Genomic DNA, 19,889 nt, shown 5'->3' with positions numbered 1-19,889 from the left:
TAGTGACTGGCAGCAAAGACAAACCCACAGAATAATACGGAGCATAATTTGATGTATGTTTGTTAAATGCATAAGCAATTTCAAATGTAGGAATGCGGATATGCAGAGGAACTAGAAAGACACACTTTGGCGGTGGGGGGGGTGAAAGTTGGGGAGGGGAAGGGACATTCCCTCTGTATTCTGTATTCTTCTCTGGAGTTCATATTCATGGGTTGATTGCTAATTTTCTTTGACATTGATTCCTCTGAATGAAAAAGTAATTCCAGAGAGATTCCAACAACAGTAACAGAGGCTCAGTACACACAGAGAGGGTGGAAACCATATCCTCACCATAAACCACATGTAAGAATTCCAGGATCCAACACCCTTGTCCCTGTCCCTGCTTATAAGCCCCCTCCCCTCACTGAAGTTCAAGCCAAGACAGGAACAAGCTTCCAGTTCTTGGAGAAAGGATATGGATTTTCAGAGATAAAAATCTTAACCTCATGATTGCAACAGACTTAAGAGTCCGGAAGTTAAAAGTTGATGCCTCTTCTTGTCTTAATATGACAGAAGACTGCCGTATTCTTGGGGGCCTGAGAAGTGGGTAGGTCATGAACCTCACAGGAGGGAGAGTCCTCCCGAGACCCTTGCATTCCCCCTACTCAGTAAAAGAAGGCTACACCCCCACACTGAAGCCACTTGTGACAGAAGAGCTTAATAAATTGCACAAGAAACTCCAATGATTTAGAAAGTAACTGAATAAAAGACTTTTCTTTCAAAATTGGCTAAGCTTGCTTCCTCGCTGAGTCTTGGGAACCCGGTAGCTTTTACAAAGTAGGGTTTTGTTTCTTTTGTTCAGAAGGACTGAAACTTTTCCCAAATAAACAGAAAAATTCCATGAAAACTAAGAGGAGGGTGGAGGGAGGGTGAGAAGGGAGGACAGAGAAACCCTGAAGTGGGAAAGCTGTGTCGGCCACGTGCAGGGCTCCAGACCATTCTGACACCCACGGGCAAGGCCAAGGTGAGCCACGTTGTCAGATCCGCGCTGAGGTCAGAGATTGAGCGTCAGAGGTGGGGAAAGAATGCTGAACTATCTACCTAGGAACTCTTTTCTACTAATTCCATGCTATAATGATATTTGGGAATATTAGGTAAAACATTAAAACTAGTGAAAGTGTTTCCTTTCCATTTTTTATATGGTGAATACTTGTCTCCAAAGCTTACGACCACCCAGAACGTCACAAAGGGACCTTGTCTGGACACAGAGTTACCTAAGGGTCTTGAGACAAAATCAGCCTAGTTTGGACTGGGCCTTAAACCCAGTAAGCGGTGTTCGTGTAAGAGAAAGGAGAGAGATGACACCGAGTCACTCATACGCATAGAAGACGCCCTGTGGAGACAGAGGCAGAGACTGGAGAGGAGAATCTATAAAGCCAAGAGGGAGCTCCCCCAGCGGTTCAGGGGTTAACAACCCAGCCTGCAATGCAGGGAGCACGGGTCGATCCCTGGTCCTGGCCGAGGCTACCAGGAGCCAGCAGATGCTAGGAAGACCCAGGAAGGATTCTTCCCAGACCCTTCAGAGCCCTGCCCTGCTGACACCTTGATTTCAGACCTCTGGCCTCCAAAACTGAATTAAAGGAACTAATAATGTTTATGATCATTTTTTTATGGCATTCCGAGAAAATTAATGCAAGTGGCATAAAACAGATAAGAACCTGCTGTGTAACACAGGGAACTCCACTCAACACTCTGTGATGACCTACGTGGGAAAAGAATCTGAAACAGTGGATATATGCACACGCATAACTGATTCACTCTGCTGTACACCTGATGCTGACGCAACACTGTAAACCAACTCTAATACAAAGTTTAAGAGCACAAGTGGCTATTAGGGAATGTCAAGTTACAGACGTGTGCTCATGTTCTATTCTTATCGACGCTGCTGCACGAGAGTGTAAAGGGGACTCGCCCTCCAAACCCAAGTCTTCACTCCGGAGCCTAACTGCTTAGGTACAGAAGAGTCCCCATATTTCTTAAATGCTTCTAAGTGATGACAGTTATACCCAATTGAAATATCTGGAAGTCTCTGGATTTTGCTCACTTGTGTCTGGCTTTTTCATGTTGGTGGGATAAGAACAGTACTTCCTACATGTGTACAAGTATCACGGGACATGCTGAGCCCTAAGTGCACCGTATTTTCAACGTGTGCGGGCCCTACGGCCCAGTTGACGAAAGAGGACGTACTAAGTTCTGAGAAAACACTCAGCATCACCCCTGCTGCCAGCAGAGCATCTTCTGCCAAGCGCACCAAGCTGCTGCCACCTGCCCTCCGCCTTGGCCTCCCTATCTCCCTTCCAGATGTTCCAGCCGCCGCTGTTCTCTGAGATAAGAGGGCTCCCTTCAAAACACCTTAATTAGACCAGACGGCTGCTGGCTCAGGGAACTCCCAAGGGGGTTGGCCTTGCAGCTTCAACAAAGTATCAGCTGCAGGACAACCTTGCAGGGAGTGACTGCCAAGCCAATTACTGTGGCAGCTACGACCCGGGCATGGGGGTGGGGAGCTCTTTCCCCAGGAGCCCGTCTCGGCAGAGCAGCAGCGCCGAGAGAGAAAAGGCCGCCTCAGTGCTGCCGACAAGCCAACGGCACAAAAATGGTCTTTGCCCCAGCAGGATCCAGGGTAAGAGGTCAGAGGATGCAGAAGCCAGGACAGAAGGAAGCAAAACTGGATAAACAAGTAACCATGACCCAGATGGCAGGCAGACAGGGGAGCGGGGTGCTCTGGGCCTAAAGAATCCTGGTTGGCACCCAGAGGAGCTGCAGCAGGAGCGCCAGGCCCTCAGCAGGACGCTGTCAGGCTTAAAATGCCAGAGTCGTGCTTGCTGGAGAAGTTAAGCCAGTGACAGGGAATGTCCCACAGCGGAAACATACAGACGGGATTAGGGAGTGAAGCTGTGACTCCAACACCACGGCATGGGCGAAAACAGGCACCTGCATACACATTCCCGTCTCACCCTGTGTGAGAAGGATTTATTGCTCCCGCTACTCAGAAGAGAAAGCAGCAGCTCTGGACATTAAGACAGCTCCCTGCATTTGCTCAGCCTGCCCTGCAGAAGCACCGAGTGTGTTCAGGCCCTGTGGTTGTGCGCGTGTGTCTGTCTGTTCTGCTACCTCTCTGTTCCAGGCTGGACAAAAGCAAAACGTTCAAAGGTTAAGAACGAAAACCACAGTGGGATACAACTTCTCCCCCAAGGATGACTGCAATCAAAAGAGCAGGTAATACGTCCGGTCATGAACACACAGGAGTCTTTGGACACTGTTGAAGAGGCCGTGGAAAACAACTCAGCAGTTTCATAAAAAGTTAAACTAACAGAAAGCCCCCAAATAAACCCTCACATAGGTGGTCAAATGATTCTCGACAAGGAGGCCAAGACCATTCAATGGGAAAAAGGCAACCTTTTCGACAAATGGAAAAACTGAATATTCACATGCAAAAGAATGAGGTTGTTGGACTCTCACATCATATAGAAAAACTAACCTCAAATGGATTAAAGACCTAAAACAATGAAACTCTTGACAGAAAACGTAAGGGAAAAGCTTAACATTAGACTTGTCCACGATGTCTTAGACAGAACACCAAAAGCACAGACAGCAACAACAAAAACACAACTTAATCAAGATGTAAAATTTCTGTACATCAGAAGAACACAGAGTGAAAGGTAGTCAAATCATAGAGACAAGGGGAGGTTGCCAGGAATTGAGTAAGTGAAGCCGTAGGGAGCTGTTGTTCAATGAGAACAGAGTTTCCGTTTGCAGGATGAAATACACTAGAGAGAGGATGATGGTTGTACAACAGAGTGAATTTATCAACACTGCTGAACTTAAAAATGGTTAAGATGATAAATTTTACGTGATACGTATTCTACCACAACTTAAAAAAAATCATTTTCAGTAACATTATTCATATTAGCCAAAAAGTGAAAAGAACCCAAAGTCCATCAACCGGTGAATTCATAAAATGTGGCATACCTCCTGGAATATGACAGGGCAGAAACCAGCGACAGGATGATGCGAGCTACCACAAGGAAGAGCTGCAAAGCATTATGCAAGGAGCCAGTCACCAAAACATCACATAGTATACATTTCAGTTATATAAATCTCCAGAAAAGGCAAATGTACAGAGGTGGAAAGTTGACTGGGCTTCCCTGGTGGCTCAGCGGTAAAGCAACTGCCTGCAATGCAGGAGACCCAGGTTCGATCCCTGGGTTGGCAAGATCCACCGGAGGAGGGATGGCAACCCACTCCAGTCCTCTCGCCTGGAGCATCCCACGGACAGAGGAGCCCGGGGGGCTGCAGTCCATGGGGTCGCACAGTCGGACACGGCTGAGCAGCAGCAGCAGAAAGTCGACGGTAGTCTGGGCTGGAAGTGCACACGGGGTTGACTTCAAAAGGACACAAGGCCCTTTCTGGGGCAATGGAAACCTGGATTTCGGTGATGACTATACTACTCAGTTTCCTAAAATTATTGAACTGCACACTTAAAGCTAGAGAAATTTATGCCATGCAAATTATACCTCAATAAAGCTGTGGTTTAAAAGGGCAAGAACTTGCTATTAAACTCTATCTATTCAAATATGAGTTTTCTACAGTGTGTCCCAAAATTGAGGCTTATTTTCTCAAATACAAATGGAAGAACCTTAATGCTGCTGCTAAGACACTTCAGTCGTGTCCAACTCTGTGTGACCCCACAGACGGCAGCCCACCAGGCTTCCCCGTCCCTGGGATTCTCCAGGCAAGAACACTGGAGTGGGTTGCCATTTCCTTCTCCAATGCATGAAAGTGAAAAGTGAAAGTGAAGTCACTCAGTCGTGTCCGACCCTCAACGACCTCATGGACTGCAGCCTACCAGGCTCCTCCGTCCATGGGATTTTCCAGGCAGGAGTACTGGAGTGGGGTGCCACCTTAATAAGTTACATTAAAAACCATCATCATCATAAAAAACCAGCCCCTGGGGGGCGGGTCTCCATCACTGTCCTTTCTGATCAGGGAAAAAGCAAAAGAAGTCACAACATCCAGGTGGCCACGCCTGTCAGAATCTACCCCAGCAAAGGAGAAATAACAAGTGACAGAAATAAGTCGTTAAGTAGGCTGCCCTGTTTTCACAATTAGTGGAGAGGCTGAAACAATTCAGACGCGCTGATGATAAAGCCCTCTTGCTGGCATTCCCCACTCACTGACACCTTTGACCTGCTGCCCTGCAGCTTTCTGGCGTGTTTGCAAATTCATTCTATTGGAATCAGAAATGGGTTTCTGTAAAACGACTCCAGTTCCCCTCCTTAAACTACAGGAGAAAACGGAAGATGCAGCCTCAGGAGGGCAGGAGAAGAAGGGAGACCGACAATTTCTGAAAATGATTCCAAGAGAAGGAAGAGTGAGCTGGGGTTGGGAGGATTGGAGTGGGAGGGTCTAAGACTTGACTTGCCACCACTGTGAGCCATCTGAATTCTGCTCTTAACTGTGAGCATGTTTTTTTTTAATCATGTATTTCTTTGAAAAAAAAAAAGTCTTTCCTCCTATTTTAAAACAGCAGCAACACCTGGAGTCTGCTGTAGGAGCTGTGATTCCAGTAAATGTTGTCTCTGGAAGTGAACCGCTTTGGAAGCACTTTGAATGATACTCGTGGGATTTGCAGCCATGTTTCTCAAACTTTAATCTGCCCCCGAATTACCTCCGCAATCTTGTTAAAATGCAGATTCAGAATCAGGAGGGCCAGGGTGAGGCCCCAGAATCTCATTTCTAAGAAGTGAGGTGAGGACCACACTTTGAGCAGCAAAATGTGAAGGTGGCCTCAGGGATGCGACTGTTAAAACCTCTCTTCTCCCTGATTAACAGGAGCTTTCCACACACGCTGTGAATTTAAGCAGCTAAGCCATCCTTTCTGGGACGCAAACTTTTTTCTTTCCTCACTCGGTGACAATCCCTCTGGCTTACACAACTGCCCGTGGACGGCCTGCAGACAGCATAAAGCTGTGACTGGAAACCGGGATCTTTAAGATTTGGCGGCTTTGAGCCCAGGTAAAAGGAAGTGGGAGTGGGGAGACAGTCTTCCCTCAGGAGGTGGAATTTGCCCGGGACTGAAGGTGAAAACTGGGGATCCCCTGGTGGTCAGCGGTTAAGACTCCGCGCTTCCCCTGCAGGGCGAGGGTCTGAGCCCCAGTTTGGGAACTAAGACCCCACGTAGAGCAGGGTACAGCCAAAAATAGAAAAAAAGTGGAAACAGAATTGGAAGGAGAGAGCAGACAACCAGTGAGGCACTCGGAAACACAGGCGTCTCTGGAGACCTGGAGGAAGGGTGCCGGCCGGTCTGGAAGCCACGTGGAGCCAGGGAAGAAAGGACTGAGAGCGGTCAGGGGTACAGGGGAGAAGAGAACTCAGCCCCGAGAAATGACCCCGGGGAAGCGCGCCGGGGACAGTCAGGATGCACGCGGCGCCCTTGCGGGCCCTCCCAGACGCGCCAGTATCAGACCAGCGGGGAAGCTCTGGGACGGGGCCCCGGGCCTGGAAGACGTCCCTGCATCCGGGCCGGAGTCAAGTCAAGGCCTGAGTCTTCACGGCGACTCATCAGATCCGGGCGAGTCCAAGGCCCAGGACCCCCGTGACCCCCAGGCACTGTCAGAACAACTCCAGGGCCGCCGGCCCAGGAGGGGCCGCACCCCCCTGGAGGCCGAGTCAGCCCTCCAGGCCCAAAGCCGGCGGCGTCTCCCGGAGGGGCTCCGGAGGCTGCGGCCACGGAGCGCAGAGCCGCGGACGCTACCCGGGGCCTCGTCCTGCGCGTCCCCACCGTGGGCTTCGCCGGAGACCCCCGAGGCGGCGGGCGCGGCCTCCAGCGCGGGCAGGGGCCCCTCGGGCCGCGGGCGATGGGCCCCCTCGGTCCCGCCCGCTGTCTCGGCACCGAACCGACCAGACGAGCGGCACAGACGGCGCCGGGGCCCCCGTGGGGTCAGCCTCGCAGCCCCACCGGCCGCAGGGCGGGCCCCCCCCCCGGCTCCGCAGCCGGGTTCTCGGGCCGCCCTCAGCCCCGGGAGCCTGCCCACCGCCCTTCCCTACATCCACGTCCCCAGCTCCCAGGGCGACCCCCTGCCTGCGAGGCCCCACGCCAGGCCACCTGGCTCTCCTTTCGAAGCCTCTCCCGGCGCACTCCTCTCTCTCCGCCAGGCCCCGCAGCCCCCCACCAGCGGCTGGAAGGAACGGCCCCTCCGCAACCTGAGCACACGCCCGCCCCGCACGGAACAGGGCTCCGCTCAAAAACGCCACTTCTGTCTGCCGCTCCCAAGGCGACTGTCGCCCGCATCGTCCTATCTGCCCACCCCAAGGCCCGCAGGACCCGCGAGCCCGCGCTCAGAGAAGCCTGCCCGCTGCGGTCACCCGGCTGGCCAAGGAGGCGCACCCCACGCCAAATCCTCGACCTCGACCTCGACCTCCTGGCTCTAAAATATCCTGTGTGTCCTCCTTCCTGGTGCAAAGCCTCACTGTTGGCACGCGGATGCCCTGTGAAGTTTTCTACCTGAAACTCAAGACCTTCCATCAGCTGCTCTCCTCTTGGCCCAGGGGACCCTATTTCCCACTATTTCTGTTACTCACCCTTCCTTTGCCTCCAGTTGGGCAAGTCACTGTACTAAGATCAAGAATCACCACTTAGCACTGGTTTTTTTTTTTTCAAGCGTAGCTGACTTACAATACTGTCCCCGTTTCAGGTGTGCTGCTGCTGCTGCTGAGTCGCTTCAGTCGTGTCCGACTCTGTGTGACCCCATAGACGGCAGCCCACCAGGCTCCTCCGTCCCTGGGATTCTCCAGGCAAGAATGCTGCAGTGGATTGCCATCGCCTTCTCCGTCGTTTCAGGTGTACAGCAAAGTAATTCAGTTATACTGTGTGTGCGTATATGTATTCCCTTCCATAACAGGCTATCACAAGACACTGAATCCAGTTCCCTGGGCTCCACAGCGGGGCCTTGCTGGTCACCTGTTTTGTACACAGCAGTGTGCATACGTTAAACCAGACTCCTAAGGCATCCACCCCCACTCTGGGGACCATGAGCTTGTTTTCTGTGAGTCTGTTTCCGTTTTGTAAGTTCACTTGTGCTATTTTAGCGGACACATGTAAGTGACACCACATGGTATTCGTCTTACTTCACTTAGTAGGATAATCCCTAGATCCACCCGTGCTGCAGCGAGTGACACTATTTCATCCATTTTAGGGCTAAGTAACAGCCCAATGGCAGAAAGTGAAGAGGAACTAAAAAGCCTCTTGATGAAAGTGAAAGAGGAGAGTGAAAAAGTTGGCTTAAAGCTCAACATTCAGAAAACGAAGATCATGGCATCTGGTCCCATCACTTCATGGGAAATAGATGGGGAAACAGTGGAAACAGTGTCAGACTTTATTTTTGGGGGGCTCCAAAATCACTGCAGATGGTGAGTGCAGCCATGAAATTAAAAGACGCTTACTCCTTGGAAGGAAAGTTATGACCAACCTAGATAGCATATTCAAAAGCAGAGACATTACTTTGCCAACTAAGGTCTGTCTAGTCAAGGCTATGGTTTTTCCTGTGGTCATGTATGGATGTGAGAGTTGGACTGTGAAGAAAGCTGAGCGCCAAAGAACGGACGCTTTTGAACTGTGGTGTTGGAGAAGACTCTTGAGAGTCCCTTGGACTGCAAGGAGATCCAACCAGTCCATTCTAAAGGAGATCAGTCCTGGGTGTTCTTTGGAAAGACTGATGTTGAAGCTGAAACTCCAATACTTTGGCCACCTCATGCAAAGAGTTGACTCATTGGAAAAGACTCTGATGCTGGGAGAAATTGGGGGCAGGAGGAGAAGGGGACGACTGAGGATGAGATGGCTGGATGGCATCACTGACTCGATGGACGTGAGTCTGAGTGAACTCCGGGAGTTGGTGATGGACAGGGAGGCCTGGCGTGCTGCGATTCATGGGGTCGCCAAGAGTCAGACACGACTGAGCGACTGAACTGAACAGCCCAATGTGTAAACACACCACACCTCTTATCCATTCATCTTCGCGGACACTTAGGTTTAACTAGCGCTGCCTGTAACTGGAATAGTAGCTGCTGCTGCTGCAAGTCACTTCAGTCGTGTCCGACTCCGTGCGACCCCACAGACGGCAGCCCACCAGGCTCCCCCCGTCCCTGGGACTCTCCAGGCAAGAACACTGGAGTGGGTTGCCATTCCCTTCCCCAATGCACGAAAGTGAAAAGTGAAAGTGAAGTCACTCAGTCATGTTCAACTCTTCACAACCCCATGGACTGCAGCCCACCAGGCTCCCCCGTCCCTGGGATTCTCCAGGCAAGAGGACTGGAGTGGGTTGCCACTGCCTTCTCCAGGAATAGTAGCTACCATTTGCTAACTATTTAGAACGCTCCAGATATTACACACAACTGCTAAATGAAGCATATCACTGTAACATCACCCTTAACTCAGAATCACACCGTAACACGTCCGTAAGAGAGTTCTCAGCTCTCGCCCATCTCAGTGTCTCCCCCGAGGTCTCACCATCTTGATAAATGGATCCCTCCTCTCAGCTGCTCAGGCCAACAACCTACACATCACACACATTCACCTGTCCTTTGTTCACACACCAGCACGCCCCCCAATAACTCAAATCCTCTTGCTTCTAAACTCATGATCCAGCCTCAAGCTGTCTCCTCACCTTCACTGTCCTCTGCCTTCATCCAAGCCACCATCCGCTTAGACCCAGACTGTAATAACTTCAAATGGCCTCTTTTCTGCTCTTTCTCTCACACACTCTATCCTTCTGAGAGCAGCCGAAGAGGATGCTTACAACAAGCAGGTCTTCTCTGGAGATACTGCAAACAGGTAGACAGATGGACCATGGCACATCCATACGGTGGAGTATTTCTCAACAATAAAAAGAAATAAACTACTGCATGCACGCAGCAACATGAATGAACCCCCAAAATCCGAAGCGGAGTGGAAAAAGAACAGTGTGCACCACGTGGGATCATTTATAAGAGATGCAGGAATATCAAAACCTTAGGGGACACAAACTAGACCCGCGGTTGCTTCTGGGGGCACTTTCCAACGTGACAAAAACGTTCTGGGTCTGGCTACGCATTTGTTGAAACTGCTCGGAAGTAGATCAGATCATTTCACCCTGTGAGGACGATCCAATGGGGGCGGGGGGGGGGGGTTGGCCCCGCCCCCCGCCCAGCAGTCCTGGCTGCCTGCGACCCCGCCAAGCCCCCTGGGTCGGAGTCTCTGCGGCAGCCTCTCCCCGGGTCCCGGGGCCCCATGCAGAGCTGGCTCCCTGCCGTCACTCGGGTCCAGGACGGTCCCCTCTTCGGAGAGGGCTTTCCGGGCACTCGTCGGGCCGAGCCGCCCAGGGAGCCTCGTCCACGGCCCTGTTTTCCGTTTTCACTGTGCGCGCGGCACTGAGCACTCTCTGCTGTTTTCTTGTTTTCTGCCTGCTTCTGCTACCAGAAAGCAAGCTTTCCCAGAGTGGGCGCCCGTCTGTCGCTGTGCCCCGGTGTCTACGCCAGCGCCCGGCGCGTTCCAGGAGGGCTTGCCGGATGAACGGGGATGCTGGCAGGACCCCTCTCTCCCCTGACAGCCCTGAGATCCGAGGCTTGTAGAGGGGGCGGGACCCTCACTGGCCCGCAGACTCACAGCATGAAAGCAGAACGCTGGGGAGCCCCCCAGCCCGTGTCCTGCCAGCGCTGGTGGACACGTCCCCGGGAGGTGGCGGGGCAGGTGGTCCTGCGGGGACACGCGAGGCCTGGCTGCCAGGACCCAGGTCGCTGTTTCCAAGTGCGCTGACCTTGGCCTCCCTGGCCTCCTGCCAGCCGGCCTGAACACCCGCTTGTTAGAGCCGATGCAGACGAGCAGCGGCCAGCAGTCACTAGGATGTTAGGGGTCACCCTGCACTCCTGGACTCTCCCGCGGTCATAGAGGCCTCCCCCAGGAGGCTGCCCAGGCCCAGCGCGGGTGGGGGCGGGCTCCACGATGTGGTCTCTATGGAAACACCCCTCACACCTTGCCCTGAGGTCACTGAAGAGACTACAGGAAACCCCCTCCTAAGATGAGGTGGTGCGTCACTCCAAGGGAATTGTTAGAAACATCATTCACACTTTTTTTTCCAAAATAAATGCATTTGACTTCTGATTAAAAACATAGGAAGTCCTGTGTCTGGGCCTCTGGGTACAAATAGAGGACAGATTAAAGAAAGCCTACCGTGCAGGGAAGAGCAGACTGGGAGGCTGGAGGGGGCGTAAACACACTGCCTCGCGCCACAGGGATGACTGGCGAGGCCACACTGCGGGCCTCCCCACGGCGCAGCTGGCGGAGCATCGCCTGCGGTGCAGGAGACCTGGGTTCCATCCCTGGGTCAGGAAGATCCCCTGGACGAGGGAAAGGCTGCCCACTCCAGTACTCCGGCCTGGAGAATTCCAGGGAGCGTACAGTCCATGGGGTCCCAAAGAGTGGAACACGACTAAGCGACTCTCACCTTCGCTCAAGGACATGCCGCGCAGCGCAGGCAACGCTCCCCAGCGCGCAGTGGTGACCTGAGCGGGCGTAGAATCGAAACAGGGTGCTTGTATGTGTAACGGATTCACTCTGCTGGACACGTGAAGCTAACCCTACGCTGTTCCTCACCTGCACTCCAATAAGAAGTTTTAAAAAGGAAAGCCTACCCGAGCGGCAATCTTCCCAAGTTGGCCATGGAAACAAACGTTGAGTGAATATATAAATGGCACCGGGATAACACCCCCGTGTTATATATGCGCACACGCAAGACAAAACGATGAAAATCCCGGGGTGTTAACCCTATCAACTACAGAAAAGGTTACTTTACGGTCCATATGATTCCATTAAATAGTAAGTTCATCTTCAATATTTAACACGGGTTTCCAAGGATGAGTTGTTCGGGAAAACCAGAGGCTGTACAGTAATCGAGCCGCCTCACTGCTGCTCCTGGGGAGGACGGGGCCCTTAGCAGCCTCAGCAGACAGTTCTGGAGATCGGGTGGGTGTGAACCAGGAGGAACCATCTCTGTGCTGCGTGTCCACCCCCTGGGCCAGTAACAGGGAGGTGTCGGCGTCCACTGGAGCCTTCTGGACCAGATTCCAGCCAGCCTGCCAGGAACCCAGCCACTGCACGCAATATGCACGGCTCTGTGTGGCCGGCTCGGTCACCTTCCAGAGCCAAGGGGGGGTGACGGCAGGACTTGGCGTGACAGTCACCAGCAAGGGCTCCCCAGGGCTGCAGGGAGGAGGAGGCCACAGGCTTCGGGGTCCTCCTCTCACCCAGCCCCTCTCTCCATCAGCGCAGCCGGCACACCTCCCAGATTTCCCGCCACATTCCTACCCTCGTGGGCTCTTCCAGTGCATCTGAAGATCAAATGCCGATCTTTTCTTTCAGAAGCCTAATCAGGGGACTTCCCCAGCAGTCCAGGGGTTAGGAGGCCGTGGTTTCACTGCGGGGAGCCTGGGTTCAATCCCTGGTCAGGGAACTGAGAGCCCATAAGCCACGCAGAGCGGTGCAGCCACAAAAAAATAAAAGAAATGTTTCACAAGCCTAATTAAAATTCATCCTAGTAAGCCGTCCACATCCAATGGCTTCCATTCTGTAAATGGTTAACCAATTTTAACTTGTTTTCTAGCTTAAAAACATGGGCTTTTATGAACTAGGGCTACAGCTGAGAACACACAGGCAGCCTAGGCTGCCATGTGGAGAGCCAGGGCCAGAGGCAAGGAGGCCACGCCGTGCTGTGACTCCACTGATGTGACCTCCAAGGGAGGCAAAGCTAGTCTCTGGCAAGGAGCATCACAAAAAAGGGCACCGGCGGTGAGGCGGGCGCACACGAGGCCTCCGGGGGGCTGGGGACGCTCCACAGCGATACCTGCGTGACAGCAGCACAGGCGTGCAAATATGCGGAAGCACGCCCCCAGACCCTCACACGCGCTGAAGACCCGAGCACCGCACCGGCCGCGCAGCACAAGTGCAGAAAGACGCTTCGTCGGGATCGTGCTGGAATTCTGCCGCGTGTGCAGTCCTGTCTGGAGCTATTCGGGGACTCCTGAATTCCCAGGACCTGCGAGTCCTCCCCTCTCCAGCCCACCTGGCACCTGGGACGGCCCGAGTCGATACCCCTTTCATCTCCCTTCCACAGGGAACTCTCTGGGGCCAGCGCGGTGGCGCTCTCGATTGTCAGCTTTAAAGCAATCTAGGGCAAGCATCTGCCTGCCCCGGGCCAGTCATAAAGAACAGCTACTCTGCTACGGCCTGGACGTCTCAATGAACTAGAGAAAGCCTTTGAACATCCCTCTCAATAGGAGCACAATAAACATCAAATAGGAGGAGCGCGAGAAGGCCTGCCACGAACGCAGGCCCCTGGTAGACCATCTGCAGGAAGGCGCCCTGCCCGCCTGGGACGCGGAGGACGTGGGCGGGGGCGGCTCCCTCCTCCGCTCCCAGCCCCGCCGGTGGCTGAGACAACCTCCCAGCCTTTCTGTTTCCCCAGGTGGAAGCATCAGATGACAAGCAGCAAAACGCTAGCTAGCGACAGAGCTGCTGACAGCAACGGAAATTGTCAAAAAATAAAACGGACGTCCGTGGAATGCCTGTGTTCTAAGAAGGCTCGGAGAAGCTCAACAATCTCGTCTTCATGGTAAACCGACCGGGTGGCCCCTGCCTCCCGGTCCTCCCGCTCCACCCGTGGGAGACTGAAAGGCAGGCAGGTGAGGCCTGCCTGGGGGCGCCGGGCTGGGGGGCAGGCGACCCTCCAGGGGCTCGGGTGGCCTGCAGTCCCACACAGGCACTGCGGCAGTTTCAAAGCGTGGAGTCGGGTTCGTATGAGGAGACTGTCCAGAGCCAGAAACCTCTGACAACTCTTCCCAAACCTTCCTCTCAGGGTGGAACAGACAACTCGGTCAGAAGCCGCTGAGTCCCAGACACCCAGGCTTTACTGGCACTGAGCTGGGTATCCAGGTCTCTCAGCTGAGAAGATGTTCTGACTGTTCCACGGCACCTGGAATGAAACCATGTTTCACCCTCTACGATCCCTACAACTGGTCAGACCCGTGGATTTACAGAATTAAATGGGCGCGGGATTAAATCCTGCCAGTGTGGACGGGTAAGATTTAGACCTACTGAATGGTAAACACAAACACACACAAGACCCACCAGCACGGCCTCAGAAAACACTACTTTTGCAAGCACAGACTTCCTAAAACAAAACAGTCCTCAGCAGATTTTTGTGCTGCTTTGCCCTATAAACTACTTTTCTCAGTTACATAAAACAGCAAATTGTAATCTGAAGGCTTTGCAGGCTGGCATTTCAATCTTCTCTGAGAGTTTAGGAGGAAATAATCCAACTTGCTCATCTTTCTCACTTTCTGTATGGTGCCTGCCAGATGAAACATTCTACCCCAGGGCTTGGTTCCACGGCACCCCTTTCAGAGCAATGTGGCTAGAGGCTGAGTAGGGTTTTTTGTTTTAAACGTTTTATCTACCCACCTGGGTGTGCTGTGCTTTGCTGTAACAATGCTGCTGATCTGAAAATGTCTCCCAAAAGATACTTGTTTCTGTTTGGAAACCAACCATCACCTGACATAAAACATCACCTTTTAAAAGGGTGGCCTCAGTGGGAGGTGGGGGGGCGGTGACCAGACTTTTAGGGGGTGGGAGGGGTGGCAGAGTGATATCGCTGGACTGCGGTCACGGAAGCACTGCCAGGCACGTTCACGCAAAAGCATCTGACTACACACAGTTGGTGAGTTTTATGGTCTATAAATTATACAAAATAAAGCTGTTTAAAAATATGCCCAGGATTCACAAACGAGATTTTTTTCAGATTTTGAGTGCTATTCAAATTAACATGAAAAGTATTCATTTTTTCCCCGGCTACAAAGTTATGGTATTTGGGGGCAAATCAACGTTCTCCTGAGGCAGTTTCTCGGCTTCTGCACCGTTGTCTCCCGGGGGCCGGGTCCCCACGGCGGGTGCAGAGGGGCGGCCCACACCATGGGACATCACCAACACCCTGGGCCTGTTCACCAGCTGCCCGCAGGGCCGCCTCCCCCCATTACAATTGCCGAAAATGTCCCCAGACTTTGCCAAACATCCCGTGGGGGGCACAAGAGCTCCTGGGTAAGAGCCGCTGCTCCAGATGCTGGAACAGCAATCTGCTCCCAGGAGGATGGACAAACGCAAACAGAGGCTTCCCACGCTCCCCCCAACTTCAAGGCTGGTTCTCGTCCCCCCTCGAGTGCCAGCAGCCCCAACACCCCCAACGCAGGGAGCTTTCTCTCTCACAGCGGCACCTGTGCCTGTGCCCACAGCGGTTCACACCCAGGGCCCCTTCTAGACGATAAGCCATTATTTTTTAAATGAGTAATTTCCTAGCCCTGTGCCCACGTCTCTCTCTCAGCATGGCTCTCAGCCCGGAGTCCCATCAACTGCGTGCTCTGCAACTGCCTGGCGGCCCCTGACGGGAACCCTGAGCACAGTGCCCCGCAACTTCTTTGCTTGTTTCTAGTACTTTTTAGTGGAGTATTGTGGGTTTACAGTGTTGCGTTAGCTTCAGGTGTACACCAACGTGAATCAGCTACACAGACACATACACCCACTCTTCCTTAGTCTTTTCCCGTGGAGGGAATCACAGGTTGTTGAGGACTATTTCCTTGCTTATCTGATACACAGCAGTGCGCACACGTCAACCCCAATCTCCCAATTTATCCCCCCCACGGCTTTCTCTCCTGGTAACTCTAAGTTTGTTTTCTACATCAGAAACTATTTCTGTTTCAGCACCAGGCAGATTCATTTTGCCAGTGCGGACCCAACAACAGTCTAAGGTTCCAGGAACATTCTGGGACCTCCTGTCTTTGAACTTCAAGGCTGAAGTCATGGTCTCCGTCTTAGAGATGAAGCAAGCCAGGTTCAGAGGGAAACTCCGTGACTGGTGCCCAAGGCCACACACGCGGCAGAGCTGAGACACGAGACCAAGCCCCGCGTTCCTTCTCGACTCCCACGCCTCCAGGGTACCCTCCTCTGAGCTGCTCAGAGGATGCACCAGGGACCACACGCCTGCTGGTGCTCAGACACAGAAGCCCATCTGAAGTCCGCAGTGTCACCCTGCGAGGTGGCGGCTCCGAGCCCCGCGTTGTAGGCAAGGAGACGGAGAGTGAGGTAAAGTCCGCATCCAAGGTCACGCAGCGGGGCCTGAAGTGTGAACGCACGGGGCTCTCGCCCACCACCCCCTCCAGCCTCCTCTCCTCGAGAAATGGCCTATTTCACTAGGAAGAATCAGGTAACGGTTTTGGCTTTCCGGTACATAAATTACACTCTCATTCAAAGAGATACGGATTTGGGCTCCTTGTAACTTACTCGGCGCTCCTTCTATAACACTAAAAATCTAGTCCTATGCACATCTGTGAGAGCCCTGGAAAGGCCCTAGGTGAAAAATCACCAATTCCCTCCACCCAGCTGTCAAGGAGTGGTCAGGCTACGATTTCACTACTGGTATTCTAGCAGTGAATCATCTCGGTTTTTTCTAGTTCACTCAGCCAGTCAATAACCACATCACTTAGGATCTATCCAGAGTGACAAACATATTATCAAATAATCACACAATTAAAAGTCAAGACAAAAGCACCAGGAAGAAGAAATGAGTACAGAGGGGGGTTCTGAAAATTTAGAATGGGAAGGCTGAATAGGGTTGTGAATGTGATGCAAGGAATCAGGTTTGCAGGAAGAGCTGGGAGTTCGCTTGAAGGTGAGGGAAGAGGAACTTTCGGTCCTGGTGAACAGTATGTGCAAAGGCCCTGAGGCAGAAGGGAACCTTGCATGCACGGCCCTCAAAAGGGGCCAGAGAGATAGCAGTGGCCAGCCCATGCAGGGTCTTGCGCTAAAGAGAAATTAAGGGTCAGTAGGGACAGAATGTGCTCACACCTACATTTTTAACGAGCCCTCTGCCTGGGTCACCTGAGCGACCTGGGCCAGGACACAGTTCAAAGAACTCTACTCCGGATCCTGCAAAACAAGTTTGTTTCTTTTTTTTTTTTTTCTCTCCGGGGTGTGGTGCCCCTACCTGGCTAGGAACTAGCTCCCTTCTTTTTCTGTTTGTTTGTGAAGTTTAAAGGCCAGACTTTTATCAGGTGTGAGGCCTATTTTCTTTCAATAACTCCAACACCCACCCACACCCACCCCCAGGAAAGTACTCCTCTTTCCAGAGAGATGTCACTTTTGCCAAGTGGCCGATCAGTGACAGAAGGTAGGGGAATCTGTCCTTTGGGGTTTTCTTATATAAAAGGTACAGGCAAGCTCAGAAAGGAACACAGATGCTGGTCTCCTGCACCTCCTCACACTCAAGAACAGTTAAAAAACAAACAAAAAACCTGAGATAATATTAAGATCCCTGTCCTCCCTCTTGGCCACACACACACACCTCCCCACCAACCCTCTAGGCCCTGCTGGCCCAGCTCCAAGCTGTCAGAACTGCTTTCAGTTTCTTCACTACTAGAGGCTGCAGCTCACCCCACCCTGCACCGCTAAGAGTCCTTAGCACCCACTGACACGTCCTCCAGGAAGCTATTCCTACCCAACCCGTGCTTTTCAGTCTGTGAAGGCCCTGCTCTGAGAGCCAACAGCATTCTAAAAAGGCAAGTTTTCTGAGATTCACTGTAACTGGCTCACCCACCACTTGCACGAAAGGCCGCGCACACGTCCGGCCAGTAGCCCCAGAAGGACACATTCTGGGTGTCACTGTCCCAGCTAGCACGATGCCTGGCACCCTGATGGGAATCCCTCTAACACTGCATGAACCAATGAGCAACTAGATATGGAGACTCAGCCTCCCAGGAGCAAGAAGAGAGACCTTCGATGACAAGGCTTTCCGTTCCAATAGGTTTGGTTGTTAATGTGAACGTAAAACAGTCAAGTTATAAACTTTAGGAAAGGTGCTAATTTCACTCACGGACATTTGAAAGGATTAAAAATATGAATGCAGGGCACAGATGCTCAAGGGTTTTAGACAGAACCAAAACTTCAGGCAAGTTAGGGGAGCAGCAGGGTGAGAAGGAACCCGATTAAAAGACCACACTAGAAACGCGGAGCGGACAAGCGCCGCCGGGCCGAGCCCCTCTGGTTCCGAACCCGCGGCCGCCGGGTACCTGGGCCCGTTCCCGGCCCGGCGCAGACCTGCCTTGCGCCCGCGGCTCCCCCGCCTCGTTCTCACTCATCTACGGCGCCTGCCAGGCACCCCCCGGGCCCTTCTAAGAAGCACTCTCCTCCTCGGTCACTTTTGCTCCTTCAGAAACACCAGCCTCGGGGCACCGCTGTCGCCCAGTTTCAGTAATCCGACACCGTCCCGGGTGGCACTGGGGTTTGCCCGCGGGATGGGGCCTGTGAGCCGCCCAGCATCGCACCACCAGACAGCAGCCTCTCAGCCTCGTCCCAGCCCTTCGGACACCGAGTGAGCATGGAAGCGGCGCCCGGGAGATGCCCGTGAGCACTCCAGTGTGAGTGCATGCTACCCCAGCCGACAAGCCTGTACGGAACCGGGCAGGGTCCACACAGGGCGTGAGCGGCGCGGAGGCGAGCGCGCCCAGGAGCCGAGAACCCCCTGCAGACGCTGGAGCCCCCTGGCCCGGGGACGCGCGCGCGGGGTTACTGACCCCCTCTGCGGGGGGCGCGGGGCCCGGACGCCCGTCCCCGCCCCGCCGTCACCCGGTCCAGGCCGAGCTGACAGCGGCCCCCAGGCGGCGCCGCGGCCGGACGGGCAGAAGAGCCGGGAGTGCTGTTTACAGCCGAGAGCCGGGGCAGCGTCCCGGCTGCACCAGCAGAGCTCGGCGCGCCCGGCCGCCCGCACGCGCAGCGCCCCGGGCCCGCGCGGCCGCTCCCCCCGCCCCGCGCGCCCCGGGTCCGGGGTCGCGCCCCCACTTCCACCCAGCTCCGCCCAGAGGGGACGAGGACCGAGGGGGGGCGCGCAGGCCGCCGAGAGGGGCTCCCTGGGACCCGCTCCGCTCCCGGAAGGCGCCTCCGGCGAGCTCCTACAGAGCAGCAGCGCCCCAGGGCAGCGCGGGCGCGGAGCAACGCCTGGGGGTGGAAGGGGTCCTCTCGGGTCGGCGCCCCGCGACGGGGCTCGGCCCGGGGCGGCTCTTCGGCCCGGGGGCGGGCGGGGGCCGGGCGGCGCGCCTACCTTGCAGGCGGAGTACACCCCGAGTTTCTCCAGCTTCTTGGCCCGCGGGGCGGAGCGCAGCTGCGCCTTCTTCACGGCGATCCGGGCCGAGCAGCCGCCGCCCGGGCCCTCGGCCGCGCCCGCCGCCGCCCCCGCCGCGGCCGGCCCGCAGGAGCCCGCGCCCCCGGCCGTCGCGCCCGGGGGGCCCTGCGCGGGCGCGGGGGGCAGCGGGGGCGCCCCGGGCGCGGGCCCGCCCGCCTCCGACATGCCGGCCCGGAGCGCAGCAGGCGCCGCGAGTCGGGGCCGCGGCCGCCGCCAGGGTCTCCGCCTGGCTCTGGGCGCCGGAGCGCGGGACCCCCACCCGCCGCCCGCCGCGCGCCGAGGCCGCAGCTGCTCGCGGAGGGAGGGGCCGGCGCTGCCCGCCGCCCGCCGGGCCTCCTCCCCGCGCGCTCCTCCCCGCCCGCCGGGCCTCCTCCCCGCGCGCTCCTCCCCGCGCGCTCCTCCCCCGGCCGCGCCCCGCCCCCCGCGGCCTGCCCGCCCCCGCGCCCCAGGCCCGCGCCCGCCCGGGGGGAGGCCCGCCCGCGGGCTGGAGCGGTGGAGAGGGAGGGGGACGCGGGCACCTGCCGGCCGCCCCCCCCTCCAAGCCGGCCCCGCGGGGGCGCGGGCGGGAGAGAGGCGCCCCGTCCGTCTCTCTACTCCAGT

The 19,889-nt window shown here is 54.9% G+C and overlaps 1 protein-coding gene across 2 annotated transcripts in view; it reads right to left on the bottom strand.

Moving 5' to 3' along the window:
- Window positions 1-19,454, bottom strand: part of KAT2B (lysine acetyltransferase 2B) — a 98,513-nt gene extending 79,059 nt beyond the window's left edge. For both annotated transcript variants that reach the window (XR_008199079.1, XM_052636450.1), the window contains exon 1: window positions 19,209-19,454. Coding sequence is in view for 1 of the 2 variants with exons in the window: in XM_052636450.1 (XP_052492410.1) it covers window positions 19,209-19,454 (246 nt within the window). In the remaining variant the exon portion in view is untranslated. The remainder of the gene's footprint in view (window positions 1-19,208) is intronic.
- Window positions 19,455-19,889: the final 435 nt, after the last annotated feature.

The sequence above is a fragment of the Budorcas taxicolor genome, chromosome 1 (genome assembly GCF_023091745.1).
Source record: "Budorcas taxicolor isolate Tak-1 chromosome 1, Takin1.1, whole genome shotgun sequence".
Classification (NCBI taxonomy): domain Eukaryota; kingdom Metazoa; phylum Chordata; class Mammalia; order Artiodactyla; family Bovidae; genus Budorcas; species Budorcas taxicolor.
Note: the sequence above shows the minus strand (reverse complement) of the source record. Positions and strands in the feature narration are given on the sequence as shown.